The 19,850-nt window shown below is 31.2% G+C and overlaps 1 protein-coding gene across 1 annotated transcript in view; it reads right to left on the bottom strand.

Annotated features, from left to right (window-relative positions):
- The window catches only part of LOC114328603 (ATP-binding cassette sub-family G member 4), a 244,690-nt gene extending 231,054 nt beyond the window's left edge, over positions 1 to 13,636 (bottom strand). Inside the window, exon 1 of the mRNA XM_028277492.2 lies at positions 13,298 to 13,636. Within this exon, the coding sequence (XP_028133293.2) occupies positions 13,298 to 13,538 (241 nt within the window). The 5' untranslated portion in view covers positions 13,539 to 13,636. The remainder of the gene's footprint in view (positions 1 to 13,297) is intronic.
- Positions 13,637 to 19,850: the final 6,214 nt, after the last annotated feature.

Raw genomic sequence — 19,850 nt, forward strand, 5'->3', positions numbered from 1 at the left:
ATGAAAGTCCCTTAGAATAAACAAATTTTTTTAATGCGATATTTGAAATTATAAATCACATTAATTTGTCTATTTTTTTTTCACCCCTGTAACTTATCGAAATAAACATTATAAAAGTTTTCAGGGATTTTCGGCTCTCGGTAATAACGTAATTTTTAAATCTGCGTTTAAATTTTTCAAAAATACTTATTAGTTTTCTCAGGTATCGAAAAAAATGAATGCATTTAAAAAGCATTGGAGCCGAAATTTTGCGTCTATCCTCTTAAATACAACTACTAATCTATCACCAACGCTTCATCCAAAAATTTGTTGCTTCCTTAATTTTGCCCAACCCCGTATATTATTTATAAATAAATCACATGTACAAAGGGTTATCGTTTCGTATAATAAGAAGCTAGAATCTTTCTTTGATTACATTATTTTTTAAGTTCTCATCTAAATGAAAATATTTATTAAAATTATCATTTAACGCTGTCAAAAGTTACGCAAAATTTTATTATTTTAGTCTCTTGCGTTCTATAATATTCATTGAGATAATGTTGGGTTGACAAAATCGACCAAATTTTTTTCGTTTTTCACTGATCTTGAAAGTTATATTTTTGAAAACCATGTAAACCCATCATGTAAATCAGATATTTTTAAAATTTATTTACCGACTAAATATTACTTTGGAAGATTACCTTACTTTATTGTTTTATTCATTTTCTATGTTTATTATTTTGTAATGAATTTTTTATTGTTAAATACTCCAAACGTACCTACTATATCAGTTGTTTCGCATCAAATATTGCTTATATAATGCAGAATTTCAACGTTGTACAAATTGGTTGCATTCTGTGTCACCAAACATAGGTTTTTTGAATGTATCGTCTTCTATAAAAATATACAATACAACGCTATATCAAACATGGCGGGTACAACGCTGAGGATGTTTTCTATTAATTTATTTGAGATAAAGAAATCAGTTAGTCTAGAAGAAATATATGTTTATGGTTAAGAAATGTTATTGCCGAAAACCGTGAGTTAGTTAATATGTATTAAATGACTTAGAAGTAAACTAATAATACTTTCCCGTAATAAAATTTCTTAATGATTAGGTATGCTGTCTCTTTTAGATTATAAAAATTAAGAAAATTACATATTATTATGTCTGCTTCAATGTTTTACATTGGTTGTATTTTCCCTCATGTTTTAGCTAAACAATGTTTATTGTGTGACTTAATATTATACAGATAAATAATTAATATTTCATTAACAAAAAGAAAAAAATAAACAAAGATGTGTAGGTTAAATAATGCCACGTTTGAACTAAATATGATTGATTATTATTAGTATTAATAGTTCTTATGTGGGGCCGTGTATTTCTTTTTTTTTTTTGTATTTCCCAAATTTGTCAAAATAAATATCTATATCTTTATAAAAAAAATTTATTAAAGTAAGTTTACTCTTTCTACATAACGATTTTGTTTTAGTGAATTGCTGATATACAAAGTGCTATTAACAAAAGAAGGAAAATTTGAGGTAGTTGGATTTGCCTCTCCATCCTTTTATTGTTGTGTAGAAGCCAGTGGTTTAAGAGTGGAGAAAATATTTGTATGTAATAATAACGTTTTATATCTTGTTTTATTAATAAATAATGATTTTACCTTAACACAATGATTTATTTCGCCGTATGTAATATCACTTTATTTTCAAGAAATATTAACTTAACTCTAAATATACGTTTATCTCTGCGAAATATATTTCTTAACATTAAATACATTAATTATTAATAGTAAAATAATAATATTCCTTACTAAGAAATATTATTGCTCAGAAAGAATAGTTTTGTAATGTGTACAAAATATATTTTTATGACTAATAAAATTAATTAACATTAAGTGTAATTTCTTTCTGATAAATGGGTTTGAATTTTGCCAGAAAGTGATAGTTCAATCATGTTTAAGATATATTTCTTTGGCTATAGTAGAATTTATTTGAAATATTTTAGAAAATTATATCTTACATACAAAGATATATTTCTTAGGCAATATGCCAAGTATTAAGGGCCTTAAATATTAATAAAGTTTCTTTATGTCAAGAATTTTTTTCTCTCGGTGTACAGAGACTACGGAATACAAATAAGGAGACAACGGAGAATGCAAATCCAGATTCTTCCTTCTACTGAATTCATTCCACAGAACCTTTTAGACAACATAAAATAACTAGGTTTTAGTCAACATCTCTATAACACCACTCAGAAAGCAGTATGCATAGGCGTATGCACATTTTTGGGAATATATTTTATACACTCCGTCGCCCCACGTTTCCTAGGGCTCGATAGCACGAAAAGAGTTCCACCAGAGCTCAATTATTTTCATAACATCAATATCTGGGAATCCGTATCTCGGCAACGTGGGTCCAACGGGCCCGAGACGCCAATTCTTTTATCATAAACTGATAAAAAAAATTTTATTGAATTTTATGCATCACTGAATTTGTTTAGAAGTATGTTTCCTTCAACATAGTCATGAGCTATTCAAAATATTCACGGTAACACGGGCCCGTCGGACCCTATTTGTATTTATACCTAAAGTCTAAATCTTTGTTACAGAAGTTAATCTGGCAGTCAGGTAATGTTTTTGTGGATTATCTAAGCGACTTTATGATTACGGAAATCCAATGATAAAGTCTAAACGTGTTACAAACAATGTAAACATCTCTTTCATGTTAACATCAAAGATATGCTTACAATACGTGTTTTGCCTACTCTAAATGAATTTGAAAAACTGATAATCATTGTTGGAATGTAATAATATTGTTATGTACGTACCTATCCACATTTTGAAATAAATAATGCATCTGCTATCAGTCGTTTGATATCGATGTTAGTGTCGACAACTAAGCTCCTAAAATTATATTGAATTACAGTGAAAGTAGACAGTGCAAATAAAATGTCCCAAAAACCATTATCAGCTGCAGTACTGCAATATATTACTAATAATTTATGGGATTCCGATCATGAAGAATCTCCTGAAGTAGGTGGGATTGAAAGTGACTCTGAAATTGAAGATTATCTTTTGGAGGATAATCAGCAAGTAGTATTGAGTGATAGTGAAGAAGAATGTGTAATAATAATTTTTGAAACTAAGGATGGAATTAACTGAAAGATTCAACCACAACCGACAGGACGTATGCGATCCTGCGATATAATAAAAAGCAAAATACACAAAGTAATGTTAGCCCCTGGTCAAAGTGTAGATGATCCTGTTGATTCCTTTTGTTTGTTTGTGGACGAAATTTTTATTTATTTATTAATTAAGCCTTTATTTGACTTCAAATATTTATTACTTGTAAATAAACATGTTTTCTACAAAAGTTTTCTTGCATTTCATTATTTTCTGCAAATCCTAGGTAGATCGCACCCTCGAGGTAGACCGCATACTATAGTAGAACATTTTTTTTAATCTAGACAATTTAAATTTAACTTTAATAAAATATCAAAAAAGAATATTAAAAATATCTGGGTAAATATGAATAGTAAGTTCAAGAACAGTGGTGGGCCCAACGGACCCGAGTTGCCCGGTTACGTAAGTAAAATGTGTTGCCCGGATAAGGGATAAGCGAATTTTTTCCATAGAAATAGTAAAAGCCTTATAAACTAAATAAGTGGTGGCAATAAAAGTTCTGAGAAGGGAACGAAACCAGTTGTTCTGGACTATGTTTCTATCGCACAGATCGTGTAAAAACAAAGAACCTAATATACTTAGAACAAGATTGCCAAGAAAAGAGAATAAAGATGGAGCGACCAAAAAAAAAGCTAACGAAAAAGACAAGGAACTGGACATATTAATAAAAATTATTCAAAAACTTAAAACAGTGACTAGGAATTGAAGAATGAACAAAAGAAGACTCAACAAGAGTTAAGAAGTATAAGAAAGGAAATTAATTAAGGAACGAAAATTAATATTTGTAATGAATAAGAACGAAGCTCCAAGAACAGAAAATAGACGCAAACCATTTTAAAAAATTAATTCCCACTACAGCAAAGGAAGTATGTAGAACCACAAGAATGATGGTTTACTGTAAAGAGGCCGAAATCATTAGACCGAAAGCAGTAGACCGAACTCATTAGACCGAAAAGCCCTTTACCGAAACCTCACTAGACCGAACAGTAGGAGACCGAAAAGAATTAGGTACATAATACAGGGTGCTCAAACAGGATTGTAATCTGAGCAAGGGTAACATCAATCTCCCTTCGCCTTTATCCAAGCTTAAGACTGGCAGCACAAAGTACTGGCGAGTTCAGAGGTTGTTTTTTTGCTTTGTTTTTTGTTATTTTTTGTTTTTGGTTTATTTTTTATTTGTTATGTACAATACTAAAAATTAAATACTAAAAAAAGTTTAGAGGTTGTTCTTTTTTGCTTTGTTTTTTGTTCATTTTTTTGAATTTATTTGTTTTTGGTTTATTTTTTTGTATTTATTTGTTTTTGGTTTATTTTTTTATAAATTAGAAGCAAATAAAATTCACCCTTAATTTCTTTTTTCTTGTCGCAGTAAAAGAGATACGACAAAAGTTATTACAACTAAATGTTATTTGGATGGTTATTAGAAACAGTTAAAATGGTGTTAACGTCACTCTACCATAATTTATTTTTACCTTCACTAAAAAGAACCCCACAGAAACCTTATGGGAAATGGCTCTCTGTCAAATGCTCTGAAACTTTGGGTTCTGGTAAACCTTGATGTGTAGAACAAAAGACTCAATGGGCGCGTAGCTCCAAAAAATCGTGGTTTTAAGACATAAGCCTCTGAAGTTATAGGTACAGTGAGGACGTTTGAGTTGGATTAAATTCATTTTCTCCAGAATGGGCGACTCTGGAGATAAATTACGAATCAGGTCGATTTTTGGACAAGGACGCAGAGGAATTGGTAGAAAGCAGGCCTCTTGGTTGAAGAATATCCGGGAGTGGACAGGAATAAAGAAAGCAGAACACCTATTTAGAATAGTTCGAGACAAAGACAGTTTCGCCATGTTAATCGCCAACGTCAAGGGGACTTGATAGGTCACTTTAAGGAGAGGTCGATTTTTATTTTTAAATTATAATTTTTTGGCATATATATCATATTAGTGACGTCATCCATATGGGCGTGATGACGCAATCGATGATTTTTTTAAATAAGAATAGGGTTCGTGTGATAGCTCGTTTAAAAGGTTATTCAATTATCTATTCACTAATCTAAACATTAACATAATTATTTATACAGGGTGCCCAAAATTTTTTTGAATTATATCAATTGAGACACAAAGAAGAAGGTATATAATTTATTTAATTCGAAATACATTTTACTGTTGTCCGAAAACAGAAAAAAATGTTTATTTGATAAATAAATATTGTTTTTAATTTAAATTCAATATTAAAGCTGCCACCCACCTGCTTCTTAGCAGTTTGAATATTTAATTTAAGGGAAAAGCAATGTTTATTTTTCAAACAAACATTTTTTTCTGTTTTCTGACAGCAGTAAAATGTATTTCGAATTAAATAAATTCTAAAATCGACCTTATTCGTAATTTATCTCCAGAGTCACCCATTCTCCAGAAAATGAATTTATTCCAACTCAAACGTCCTCACTGGACCTATAACTTTAAAGGCTTATATCTTAAAACCATGATTTTTTGTAGCTACGTGCCCATTGAGTCTTTTGTTTTATACATCAAGGACTACTAGAACCCAAAGTTTCAGAGCATTTGACAGAGAGCCATTTCCCATAAGGTTTCTGCGGGGTCCTTTGTTTAAGGGATGAAAATTATTTCATATCATACTCTACAAAGTAACAATTTACACAGTCTACACGTAAAATAATACAAAAAAAAATACAATAAACAAAAAGACAGATATACAAAATCTTAGCATAATTTGCTGCAATATTTTTTAATTCATGTACCATTTCGGTCTAATGCTGTTCGGTCTAGTGAGGTTTCGGTAAAGTGATTTTCAGTCCAATGAGTTCAGTCTACTGCTTTCGGTCTAATTGTGGTGTACCATTAACGATATAGTGTTACCAATGAAGGTAGTTGCAAAAACCTGTTGAAATCAGGTTGTTAGCAGCGTTTAAAATTTTAAAAATGGGCACACAGCGTATTTTGTTAAAACTTAAATACTATGGACTATGACAGACTTATGGACCCTGTGTACATTAAGGTTATGTTTAAAAAGCGAAATTTATATTTATCAAAATCGACGTGTCTCAGCGTTTTTTATATTTGTTTCAGATTTTTTTAAAATTTCGTCAGAAATAATTTTATTTCATAAGTGGTTTTCACCCTATACATTACGTATCGTATAAATAGTTAAGCATATATCATTATATAAGTTTTCGTTAAATTAATAAGTCTCGAAACTTAATTTTCAAATCTCCATGATACCTCTTGTCCGGTTAAACTGACACTTAGTATACAGTCTGAAAATGAAAGAATACCCATGAACGATCACATTAATCACTTATTTTGTATTTGCTGTCTTTTTCTATAAATAACAAACGTTTGTTATAGAAAAAGATAGCAAATACAAAATAAGTGATTGATGTGATCGTTCATGGATATTCTTTCATTTTTCCGACTGTATAAATTATGATTTCAGTATCGCCTGAATTTACAAATTTTATCAATCATTCGCAATCACTTCCTGTCCCAGATAAAATCTAAAAAATAATTTAACTTTTTTATCAACATAATATACGACCTGTTTTTATTGTTTTACAACTAACCTAAATATTAAAGGTACACGACCGAATTTACGCATATCAGTGTTTGCAGTTTAAAAAATTTATATTCAATTTTTGCAAACAATGCACCTCGAATATTAACAGCTCAAAAATAAATAATAGGTCTATATTTATCATTCGTGTTATTCGTAATTACAATAATCTTTACACACATTATACAGAAAACAAGTTTTTCTGTTCTTCTCTTGTTTCATTTCTAATTAGGTGTGACCTTAAAGGAAAGCCTTGGTACAAGAATAAAAAACGAATAACAGTTAAAAAATCAAAACATTTTAAAATATAAAAATTATCTAAGGAATAGGTCTCCACAATAAAATAAAACGTTTTATAGGAAAAATTGGAAAAAATGATGATTGAAAAATCCGTTATCCGTTATCCGTTATGCAGTTATGCATCATGTCTTCAGTTTTGCATCTATCACATCGGATGTCGTTGTCAATATACTTCTTCTTTCTCATCATCCTTAATACAATCTTTTTTTTAGTTAAATTATGGCTTATTTCCCATTTAGAATAGTTGATTACAAAAATGCCACAAGGAAATATGTAGCTTCAGCACAACATTAAGAAATTGACATGCAGTTTAAATGACCGCGACGCGAAGTGCCCGCTTATGAACAATCAATTGACGCCCTCATCAGGGGTTTATACAGGATGATATAAATTAATTTAATTATTTTATCGGAATTTTGTTAATACAATAATATACATTAATAGCAGTTTTTAGATTAATCTTATTAAGCTGGTAGATATATAAAAATAACTTTTCTTTCTTCACTGTTATTTAATGTATTAAAAAAATAACCTGATAACTACACTGACTGAAAAACTAATAAACGAATCAGATACTGATAAAGGTAAGTAAAAAAAATAAGAGATCGTAAAATAAAAATATTACAGAACATAAAGAATTACTCAGAGGAGTGGAAAAGAATAAAAACGAAGATAAATACGAAGAAGGAAAGAAGCCAAAATCAAGGCAAAACTCTTTTTCAGGTACCAAAGAAAGAGTTAATGGAAGCAAAACAGTAAATCCTAAAATTTTGTAAGGCAGATATTAATTTTCAGACACAGTCATTTCATTAATCAATAAAAATACAAAAGAAATAAAGAAAAAAATATGTGAGATTAAGAGGAATATCTGGATGACTGGTGGTTTAGTAAAATCGATTAATAAAAAAAGTGAAATATACAAAAACATGAACAAGCCAGATAATCTAACATTAAAAAAGAATGAGTTATATATTGTTAATATTTAATATTTGAATAATGTAATCCCTAAGCACAACCTCTGGTTCATCAGGGAATTTCTTCTTTTTTGTTTATTTACTAACTATTTGCAGAACGAGCTATAACAGAACGTGCTAAAGCAATATTTAACAAAATGAAAAAAAATCGCATAAGCAACGATTTTTTCTCTAAAACTATGACTAGTAAAATGATACGTTATAAAGCCTGGACGCTGACAGAGACGCTTATAAAAAAACTAAAGACAAAATTGCGGGTGTACCGATGAATTCTTCGCATATCCATGACCAAAAATGTAAACAATATAGAGATCTCCACAAGGAAGGATTTCTTGTAGCTGACTGTATACCATTAAATCCAAAAATTTGAAAGAAAAATCTTCTGCATAAAATGTACTTATATTTATTTAAAAAAACCCAAAAAAGTGCTACAAATACAACATAACGTTCTAGCTCTGAAGAGAGCATCATCAGTGTTCTTGTAAGCTTTACATACTAAGCCACCAAAAATACATCGGCTAAAACCGTTTAAATGTCGACCAAACGTCTTACATTAAGTTGTGCTCACTACGGAGAGCAATGGATTGTATCCTTGCTCCGACCCTTGCTCCCTGGTATTTATACAGTAGAACCCCGCAAATCCGAACCCCGCTAATCCGAACGTTCGGCAAATTCGAACCAACAGAAAATGAAACAAAAAAATAAAAAATTCATGACAAAAACTTAAAAACATGTTTATTATACAGAGTAATACCAGAAAATTGAACAATGTAGGATTAATAGGACGTTGACATTTAATATTTCTTAAAAACGTACTTTATACGTAAACTTCTAATTCTTCTTCTTCTTCGTGCGACTAGGATTACTCCTGTTTGTCTGCCCCTTATTCTGTTTCAGTTGTTGTTGACAGTACATTGTCTTTCCACCTTTTCGGCGGCCTTCCAACGGATCTTCTGCTATACGGCTTGTTGTTTTTACAGATGTTCGCTAATCTATCTGGTTCGATTCGGTTTACATGTTCGTAAACGTAAGTGCGTAAACTACGTAAACGTAGTGCTTATATATGTTAAATATAAACTTACTTCGGTTTCCTTGCAGTCAACTTAGTCCGAAAATATTGTCCAGAGTCCACACTCTTGCGAGAACGTTTTGTGACTCAAAATTAACGAAAACGAAATTATTAGTTTGGCTAACTTTCGGATAAGCCGAACTTTTCGTAATCCGGACAGGCTGCCCCCCCCCCCCCCCCCCCAATTAGTTCAGATTTGTGGGGTTCTACTTTATTCGTTATATTCGTGAATTCTCGCATTTAAAATAATGTATTTATTTTACATAGCGATCGACAATATAGTTTCGATCGCTATGTAAAATAAATACATTATTTTAAATGCGAGAATTCACGAATATAAATATCAGGGAGCAAGGGTCGGAGCGAGGATACAATCTATTGCTCTCCGTAGTGAGCAAACCCTTAGAGTGTTAAATGTTAAATCTAGATGATGGATAAAATCCATAAGGATCTACCGTAAGGCATTATATGACCTTCCACGAAGCACGTGGGTTGTTGAGTTAAATTCTCTGTCTTCACATTGAGAAAGGTAAAAGTGAACTCTCAAATCAGTTGACTTTTATCAGAGAATTTAAGTCAACAACCCACGTTCTCCGTGGAAGGTCATGTAATGCCTTAGGATAGATTCCTTAACGAAATCATCTGGATTTAACATTCAACACTCTAATGTAAGAACTTTATGCCTGGTTGCACCAACAGATCTTAAGCTCCAGCTTAGCTAAGCTCTACTTATAGAGAGGGCCTCCTTGAGTATCACTTGTTGCACAATAGTTTGAGATTCTTACCTTATTATCAATTATATCTAATATTATATTATGGTATTCTGATTGTAATATATTATAATTATATTACATTAATTCTTATGATTTTCTCGACTTAAGCTTAAGATCTGTTGGTGCAACCGGGCATTAGTCGACATATAAACGGTTTTAACCGATGTATTTTTGGTGGCTTAGCATGTAAAGCTTGCAAGAACACTGATGATTTTAGAGCGAAAACGTTCTGTTGTATTTGTAGCCCCTTTTTAGGGTTTTTTAACCTTCCGATGACCAACCTTTTTTTGTTACACGGATGACCAAGGGGGGGAAAATGACCCTAGGTCAAAAATGTCAAAAATGACAATTAACAAAAAAATGAAGTTTTTTTTATGGCATGGACTTTATGTCATTCAGCCAGTCACAACATGAGTATTAGTGTCATGTTTAGTTTGTATGTTGAGTAAGTGTCTTGTTACTTTGCAAAATCGACGTCATTAGCGTAAAACTACTAGTTCAGAGAAATAAGGAAAAAAAAATATCGTGTTGGTGACACAACCCCCTCCAGGCCGAAACCAAATTTTTCGAGTAATATGGTCATCTATAATAATAACCTACATGTTTCCTGCAGCCGATTTTGATGATATACATAGTTATAAACAAATGAAGATCAAAAAACGGTAAATTTTCGCTTTTTTCGTCTATTACTAAAAAATTGGGCATTTTAAACAAATTTGAGAGTAATAAACTCATAAACCGTATAAAAAACTTCAATATGGCGTTCGCTGAATATGTCTATCCTTATGGGTTACTTAGAAAATTGCCAAATAAATCATAAATTTTGAGTTTTTATAAATATTCATAACTTATGTAAAAATTAACTTAGAACCTTCTTATTACACGGAATGCTGAGACTTATGGTGCTTAAATCATACCCTAAATTTCACAGCAATTGGTCAAATAGTTTAAAAGTTATTTAATTTGTTTATCCAAAATTAATTTTTTTTGCAACACTGTAAGTCAGAAAATGATGAAGTTACAGTAATATTTTGGATAGTTTATGAAAGAAGAAAATTTACAGTATTTATTTAATTTAAAAAAAATGACCAAAAATAATTATAAGTATTGCAAAATAATTTTGCAAAAACATGTAAATTCAAAAAATGGGGGGCTAACTTTGTCCCTAAATGTCCTAGAACAGTTGTTTTTCTTTCTAAATGTGTATAAAAATTCAGTCTTTCTAAATGTGAAAAAATAATTTGTCTACGGGTAACGGTTAAAAAGTTATCCTAATTGTTTTTAAGTAAGCAAAAAATCGACATGTTTTTGCAAAATAATTTTACACTGTTTAAAATTATTTTTTGTCATTTAGTTTTAATTAAGGTAATAGTATAAATGTTCTTCTTTCATAAACTGTCTGAAGTATTTTTGTAACCTCGCAATTTTCTGACTTATGGTGTTGCAAAAAAAAATGAATTTGGAATAAACAAATTAAATAACTTTTAAACTATTTGACCAATTGCTTTGAAATTTAAAATATAATTTAAGTACAAGAAGTCTCGGCATTCCGTTTAATAAGAAGATTCTAAGTTAATTTTTACCTAAGTTATGAATATTTATAAAAACTCAAAATTTATGATTTATTTTGCAATTTTCTAAGCAACCAATAAGGATGGACATATTCAGCGAATGCCATATTGAAGTTTTTTATACGATTTATGAGTTTCTTACTCTCAAATTTGTTTAAAGTGCTTAACTATTTGGTAATAGACGAAAAAAGCGATAATTTACCGTTTTTCGATCTTCATTTGTTTATAACTATGTATATCATCAAAATCGGTTGCAGGAAACATATAGGTTAATAATATAGATGTCCATACTACTCAAAAAATTTGGTTTCGGCCTGGAGGGGGATGTGTCACGAGAAAAATCTTATTTCTCTGGACTATACTTGGAATTACACATAATGGAAGGTATTTTACTAAACATCAACTTCACAATATATTTTTTATTCGTAAAATATAGGGAATTTTTTTCATTTCAAAATATGAGGATATGTAGAATGGTATTAAAGTCAAATAAAAAAATAATAAGTTAAAAATTAAAAATACTTTTAAATTTATTAAAGAAAAACATACGCTGGGGTCACAATTTCCCCCGCTTGGTCAACCGAAGGTTAAAATAAATATACCTTTTATGCAGAAGACTTTTCTATAATTTTTTTTAATATGGAGATAACCCACAGAATTGGAAAAGAACAACAAATTACAGGAAGCAGATGACGATCACCAACAAAATGGACAAATGACCTGAAGCGGATATGCCAAAGTTGGATGCAAGCGGCTCAGGACAGGAATTTGTGGGGTGAACTACGGGAGGCCTACGTTCAGAAGTGGACAAGTATAGGCTGAACAATGATGAACACATCATAAGCACAATTAAACAAAGAAACTGAAATATCTAGACCATACATTTAAATACAATAAATACCACCTACTTTATTTAATTACTCAGAGATAATAGGCGAGGGCCATGTATTGACAGACCCTCGTGGCCCCAAAATATGGGGAAATGGTTCGGGATCACATCAGTCGAACTATTCAGAAGTACCGTAAGCAAGATCAGAAATGCTGTACTAATAGCCAACAGTCGCAGAGGACATGGCAACTGAAGAAAAATAAGGGCACCCCCTCTCAGACATTGTTAAAGACTGCTAACTGCTAGTGTCAGACGTGTCCAACTATTTTCTCGTTTACTATGGGTACACAATGGACCAGAAACAAACAAAGCAGTGAGTCTTTTAGGTCAGATCAGCAGGAAAATATTGAAATTTAATAAGGACCTAAAAATATCCAGTGAACGAGCATGAAAAGTTCAGCGGGGAATAGTTAAGCATCTGTCCAGGTAAGGCTTCAAGGCAAGAGAAGCTTATCAGCAGCTGCTAAAACTTATCTGAAAGGGGTCCCAAACATATGCCAGACAAAAGATCTTTCAAGTAGCTAGTTTAAAATATAAATTTTGAGCTTTAAACTTAAATTATCGAAAATTGTCTAACAGAATTATTAATAAATTTATTTAAAGTTCATAATTTTTCTAAAATAGTACTTTATTTAAATTGCGGCTTATTTTCCAAATAAAATAGTAAATTGCATAAAAGGCCACAAAGAAATAGTTTCAGAACTTTATGAAGAAGTCATAAATTGGTTTTAGTACGTAAGAAGTTATAATATACATAAAAGTACATAAAAAATATTAAAATGTAGATATAATAATAATGTATAAAAATAACTTTCCTTTCATCACTGCTAATAATTCAATAATGCATTAACAATTTTGTATATAGATAATTCGAAATACATTAGCACTTTTACTCTTTATTGGTTTATAAGAATCAAAACAAAAACACGCATACATTTCCTTTGTTTGGTTTATAAGCAATCAAAACATCATTGATCTACTTACTCCTTTTGGTAAATATATTCCCTTGCGTCGCACGAAAACTAATATTTTGAAACTCCAAGTCCACCGTATTTTGGCACATTTTGCCATTAGTACCATCGTCACAAATCAAAGTCTTTTCTTGGTTAAGATTCACCTTTACGGAAAAATTCACTGAATCGCCGTTGACCCCGTTCGATTTGACAACGGCGGCGGCGTCTTTAGATTGCCCTACAAAAGTACTCTCGTGCAGAACTGCCTCCATGGTGCGGATTGAAATTCGCGGACTGTCAGCGACTGAACCAGTAAGTACTCTCGAAGATTGTGATTGCCTATCTATTCGTATTTGTGTATGAACTGAGTATTGTTTATCAGCGCTCGGACATTTTATACAACGCTTAAAGTTTGGACCGCGATTAAAGTTCATTGCGATGATTTAATAGATATCCGAAATTTATTTTTTTTTATTGGGAAGGTGTTAATCTATTGTTTAGTTTTACTTTATGGTTTTTAAATTAGTCATCACGATAAGACTTTAGCGTAGTATATTTCAAATAAGTAGTTTTTACATTTCATTTCAGATACCAAGCTCTTTTATTATCAAAAAGTATTAAATATTTACTATCTGAACTATTGTTTCTTCGAATTGTGTAATTTTCTAATGATAGTTTAGGTTTTTTGAAACAACGTATGAAACAAAAATAGAAAGCATACCTAATTGAACAATGTAATCAAGTAAATAAAAATCAGGTCAGAAATATCGAAGATAAATGGAGGGTTCTAAAAGACTCAATTATAACAGCTGTAAGAGATGTAGTGGGGGAAAGCAAGGAATCAGCCAAAAAAATATGGTATGACAAAGACTGTCAGATGCTAATGGAAACAAAAAAAAACTGAGCTAGGCTTAAAATTCTGATCAAGAGTATGCAAGAAACCAGAGAGGAATGTATTGCAAGAATACGACAATTCAAAAACATCTACGATTTAAAAAGAGGAAACAAAATAAAGAAAATATTGAAAAGCTAGAAGAACAAGAGTAAAAAATGCCAAAAGACTAAGTAGATTTATAAAACTATGCCCAACCGACACCAAAGCAAAAGTAAGAATCCAAAATCAACTGGCCGATGAATTTAAACATTTAGAGGAGTAAACACAAGGAGATGTGCTATCCGCAACACTTTTAATCTTGCGTTGAAACAAGTTATCACCCGTGTTGAGCGCCCCCCCCCCCACTTGCAAAAATTAAAAAACAAATAGCCCTGATTTATGAGCTATTTATGAGCTTTCATATTCCGCAAACTAAAAATTTTGAGCTCGTTCCACTGAGCAGGAATTTAATACTTTAGTGGGGGGGCTGAGTCAGCCTCCCCCACTACTTAAAAATAGGAATATTGAATCGGTTTTTGCGGCAGAATTACGAGCTATTTATGAGCTCTTGAAATTATATAGTTTCTATTTTTGAGCTCATCCCCTTCACCCCCAAACCACCCTATAATTGATTTAACTTAAAAGAAAAATGTTGAGAAAACTTAAAAAATATATCGTATTGCAGATATAATTCCTATAGCTTATATACTCTAAGAATAAACTATTAAATCACGTGCATTTCGATTATTGAGCTACAACCACTTCGCAAGAAAACCACCCTATCTTTCCGGATTAAGAGAAAGTTGTACTTAAAATGCATTAAATTAATTATTTGGCGACTACATATCATTTAATAATTTATAAGCTCCCAAATTACGCTCATTTAGATCAGTAACTTGCAATTTATTTTGTATAGTGCAGTCACTGAAGGTAAAAATCAACGATTACCTTCAATTTCGGTGAACCTTCATCGATTTTCACAAAAATTGGTCAGTGGTTAGAGGATACCTCAAGAAACAAAGGTGACATGGTACCACCTTGCGCCTCTACCCTGAGGGTGGATACCGCCCCTTCTCGTGGGTGAAAATTATTTTATAAAAAATAACTGCACAAATTTATAAAAGAACAAATTATAAGCAAAATTTATTATATAAAGTTATTAAAATAAGTCAATATTTTTTAAGTTATTAAACATCAAAAATTTTAATTATTCGAGAAAAAAATGCATGTTTTTGAAGCGGTATTTCGTAAATCACTGAAAAACTGTAAGTTTTTATAAAAAAAGTTTATAGTAGTTTAATTCGTATAGCTTATATTCTAAGAATAAACTCTTAAATCACGCGCCTTTCGATTATTGAGCTACAAACCCTTCGCAAGAAAACCATCCCATATTCCCGGCTTAAGAGAGAGAGAGTTGTACTTAAAATAATTTAAATTAATTATTTGGCGACTAGATATCGTTTAATAATTTATGAGCTCGCAAAATATACGCATCTCAGTTATTGAATTGCCATTTTCTTTCTATAGTGCAGTCACTGAAGGTAAAAATCTACTATGACTTTCGATTTCGGTAAATCTCCATTCATTTTCACGAAAACTGGTGAGCGCATAGAGGATACGTCAAGAAAGAAAATTAACAATAACAACTTAGCCGGGGGTATATGTCACCCCTTCTCAGGGGTGAAAGTTACTTTATTAAAAATAACCCCACAAATCAAGAGAGGGACAAATTCTAAGCAAAATTTGTTATATAATGTTATTAAAATAAATCAATACTTTTTGAGTTATTAGAGATCAAATATTTTAATTTTTGTGAAAGAAAATGCATGCTTTAAAGCGATTTTTCATAAATAACTTAAAAATTGTAAGTTTTTACAAAAAAGTTTTCATCGCTTAAATTGAAGCTAATAAAAATATAATAAACTGATGACTTGAAAAACCCTTTAATGTAAATTTAAAGTAAGTTATAGGTAATTAAATGTATAGTTTTTTCTGCGACTATTCAAATCTAAGGATTCAAGCTTAAATAACGGGAAAGAGATGCATTTTATAACACTTACTAAATACTTGTCAAAGTACTTAGAAATACCTATCAAATGAGCTCCAGAAAAAGTTGATAGCATCAAAATTTATACTCCAAAAATTTTTTCAAAAAAAATGAATTTTTTTTAATCACTCTGTTAATTTTTATGATATCAGGCACATCCAACTATTTGAAAGGTAATTTCAAGAGCTATAAAACTGTATTATATTTAGGCCCGATACTTTATGTCTCGATTAACAGCCGGTTAGTTCACCGGTGTTTAATCGTGACCTCTTTAGGGTCTCTTGCATTGTAATAAATGCAATTATAAGTATTATTATTATTCTTATTTATAATCATAATAATACTTGTAATTGCAAGAGACCCTAAAGAGGTCCCGATTAAACTCCGGTTAACTAACCGGCTGTCAACCGAGACATAAAGTACATACCGGCTTAATCTTTTAAATACTTTATTTTTTAGGATAATAGGTTAAAGGGCTCCAGTTACATTGTTCTCGTAGTAAAATTTAGGCTTAAACGTTTCTATCTTCGTTATTTTGATTCATACATAAATCAAAAGACAAGTAAAATCTTTGCTAATAAAAAAAAACTCAAAGGTTATCTATCATTTTTTACGTCAATCGTGTATTGTTAGAGTTATTATTTTAAATATGATCTAAAATAATCTATATTTGAAAGACTAAATGTTTTACAGTTTTATAGCTATATACTTTATAAGTATAAATTTTGATGCTATCAACTTTTTCTGGAGCTCATTTTTGATAGGGATTTCTAAGTACTTTGACAAGTATTTAGTACCTAAGTGTTATAAAATGCATCTCTTTCCCATTATTTAAGCTTGAATCCTTAGATTTGAACAGTCGCAGAAAAAAATATACATTTAATTACCAATAACTTACTTTAAATTAACAATAAAGGGTTTTTCAAGTGATCAATTTATTAAATTTTTTATAAGGTTAAATTTTATTGATAAAAAATTTTTTGGTAAAAACTTACAGTTTTTGAGTTATTTATGAAAAATCGCTTTAAAGCATGCATTTTCTTTCACAAAAATTAAAATATTTGATCTTTAATACCTCAAAAATTATTGATTTATTTTAATAACATTATATAACAAATTTTTCTTAGAATTTGTCCGTCTCTCGATTTGTGGGGTTATTTTTAATAAAGTAATTTTCACCCCCGAGAAGGGGTGACATATACCCCAGGCTAAAACCGCAAGTTGTTATTGTCAATTCGTGAAAATGAATGGAGATTTACCGAAATCGAAGGTCATAGTTGGCCTAGTTGGTAAAAAATGGCAATTCAATAATTGACATGCGTATATTTTGCGAGCTCATTAATTATTAAACGATATGTAGTCGCTAAATAATTAATTTAAATTATTTTAAGTACAACTCTCTCTTAAGCCGGGAATATGGGATGGTTTTCTTGCGAAGGGGTTGTAGCTCTATAATCGAAAGGTGCGTGATTTAAGAGTTTATTCTTAGAATATAAGCTATACGAATTAAACTACTATTAACTTTTTTGTAAAAACTTACAGTTTTTCAGTGATTTACGAAAAACCGCTTCAAAACATGCATTTTTTTCACGAATAATTTAAATCTTTGATCTTTAATAACTTAAAAAGTATTGACTTATTTTAATAACTTTATATAATAAATTTTGTTTTTAATTTGTTCTTTTATTGATTTGTGCAGTTATTTTTTATAAAATAATTTTCACCCCCGAGAAGGGGCGGTATCCACCCTCAGGATAAAGGCGCAAGGTGGTACCACATCACCTTTGTTTCTTGACGTATCCTATAACCACTGACCAATTTTCGTGAAAATCGATGAAGGTTCACCGAAATTGAAGGTAATCGTTAATTTTTACTTCAGTGACTGCACTATACAAAATAAATTGCAATTTACTGATCTAAATGCGCGTAATTTGGAAGCTTATAAATTATTAAATGATATGTAGTCGCCAAATAATTAATTTAATTCATTTTAAGTACAACTTTCTCTTAAGCCGGGAAGATAGGGTGGTTTTCTTGCGAAGGGGTTGTAGCTCAATAATAATCGAAATGCACGTGATTTAATAGTTTATTCTTAGAGTATATAAGCTATAGGAATCATATCCGCAATACGAAATTTATTAAGTTTTCTCAGCATTTTTCTCTTAAGTTAAATCAATTAAAGGGTTGTTTGGGGGTGAAGGGTATGAGCTCAAAAATCGAAACTATTTAATTTCAAGAGCTCATAAATAGCTCGTAATTCTGCCGCAAAAGCCGATTCAATATTCCTATTTTTAAGTAGTGGGGGGGGCTGACTCAGCCCCCCCATTAAGTATTAAATTCCTGCTCAGTGGAACGAGCTCAAAATTTTTAGTTTGCGGAATATGAAAGCTCATAAATAGCTCATAAATCAGGGCTATTTGTTTTTTGATTTTTGCAAGTGGGGGGGGGGCAGCTTGTAACGTTTGAAAAAACTCCAACATTAATTTAATATCCCAATTCCCAAAAAGAATGTCCATTTTTTTAAATTTATTTTGTGAAGTTCAATATCATTATAAGATCCCAAGCCGTCCCTGTACACAGCCATGAAGTATTGCATAACATTTCAATTTGTTACAATTTGTAAGAAGTGAGATGCGTAGATGAACTTTCTAGAAGAAATCTTGAACTGAAAGTTGAGTTCTTGTCAACTAAGCATCCCTAAGGATCAAAATCGCTCGGTACTTCCGTCGTATTTTTCCCCGGTAGTAGCTTCAGAGCGAAGCGCAAATTAGTCCAGCTTTACGTCCCAAGGTGATAGCATCTCCTCGGCTGGTACTCGCTCGAAGTAGGGCGTAGTCCCTTTGTTCCCCGCCGGTAAAATGTAGAATGGTCGCTGTGAAGATCTGAATGTGTGGTGAGTGCTCTGAGAGGATTTTTTTCCACAAATAGTGTTGGATTTAATGGAAAATAGAAGCCTCTTGAGAGTCAAACACGCAGTTCTACAAACCGGCATTGTTGCCCATTTTTTTTCTGTGTTATGTATGATGGTCAAGCCCTGATTTCATCGAAGAAATGTCGTTCCTGTTCCGTGATGTTTTGTTTCCAGTTCCCAGAAATGAAGTCTCCAAGTCCCCATTTGTCCTGAAATGGAAGAAAGAAGCCATGTCCTCCCCCTGCCCCCTGCCTCAGTTCGATGACCCTGTTTGTTGATGAACCCCTCCCCTGTAGTTTGTGACTGTGACGAAGAGTTTTTTTTTGTTTTTAAGGTATGATACGTTTTTTTAATTTTACTAAATTTCAAGTGGATAAATTGCTGGTAAATAATTGTATAAAGAAATTTGCTTTCATAATGGTAAAAAAAGGCAGAGACTTATGACATTTGACAGCTACGTCAAATCTTGTGTTGAAATAAATAGGTCAAATTTTATTTGACATATACTGCCCAACAAGTTCAATTGAAATTGTTTTGTTTGTAATCATTGTAATCATTGTTTTTGTAGTAAAATTTTGAATAAACCTGGTAAGAGTTTAAAGTTTTGAATAAACGTTTTGTAAGTGTATCTACCATTTTATTTCTGTAACCTTGTTTTGGAAAAATTTTAACTAAATTCTAATGCAACTGTGTGTAAGTTTTAGTACAGAAGAAAGAATATGGCATAGAAGCCAGTAAAAGAAAAGATGTTG

This window comes from Diabrotica virgifera, chromosome 1, assembly GCF_917563875.1.
Source record: "Diabrotica virgifera virgifera chromosome 1, PGI_DIABVI_V3a".
In the NCBI taxonomy this organism is placed as follows: domain Eukaryota; kingdom Metazoa; phylum Arthropoda; class Insecta; order Coleoptera; family Chrysomelidae; genus Diabrotica; species Diabrotica virgifera.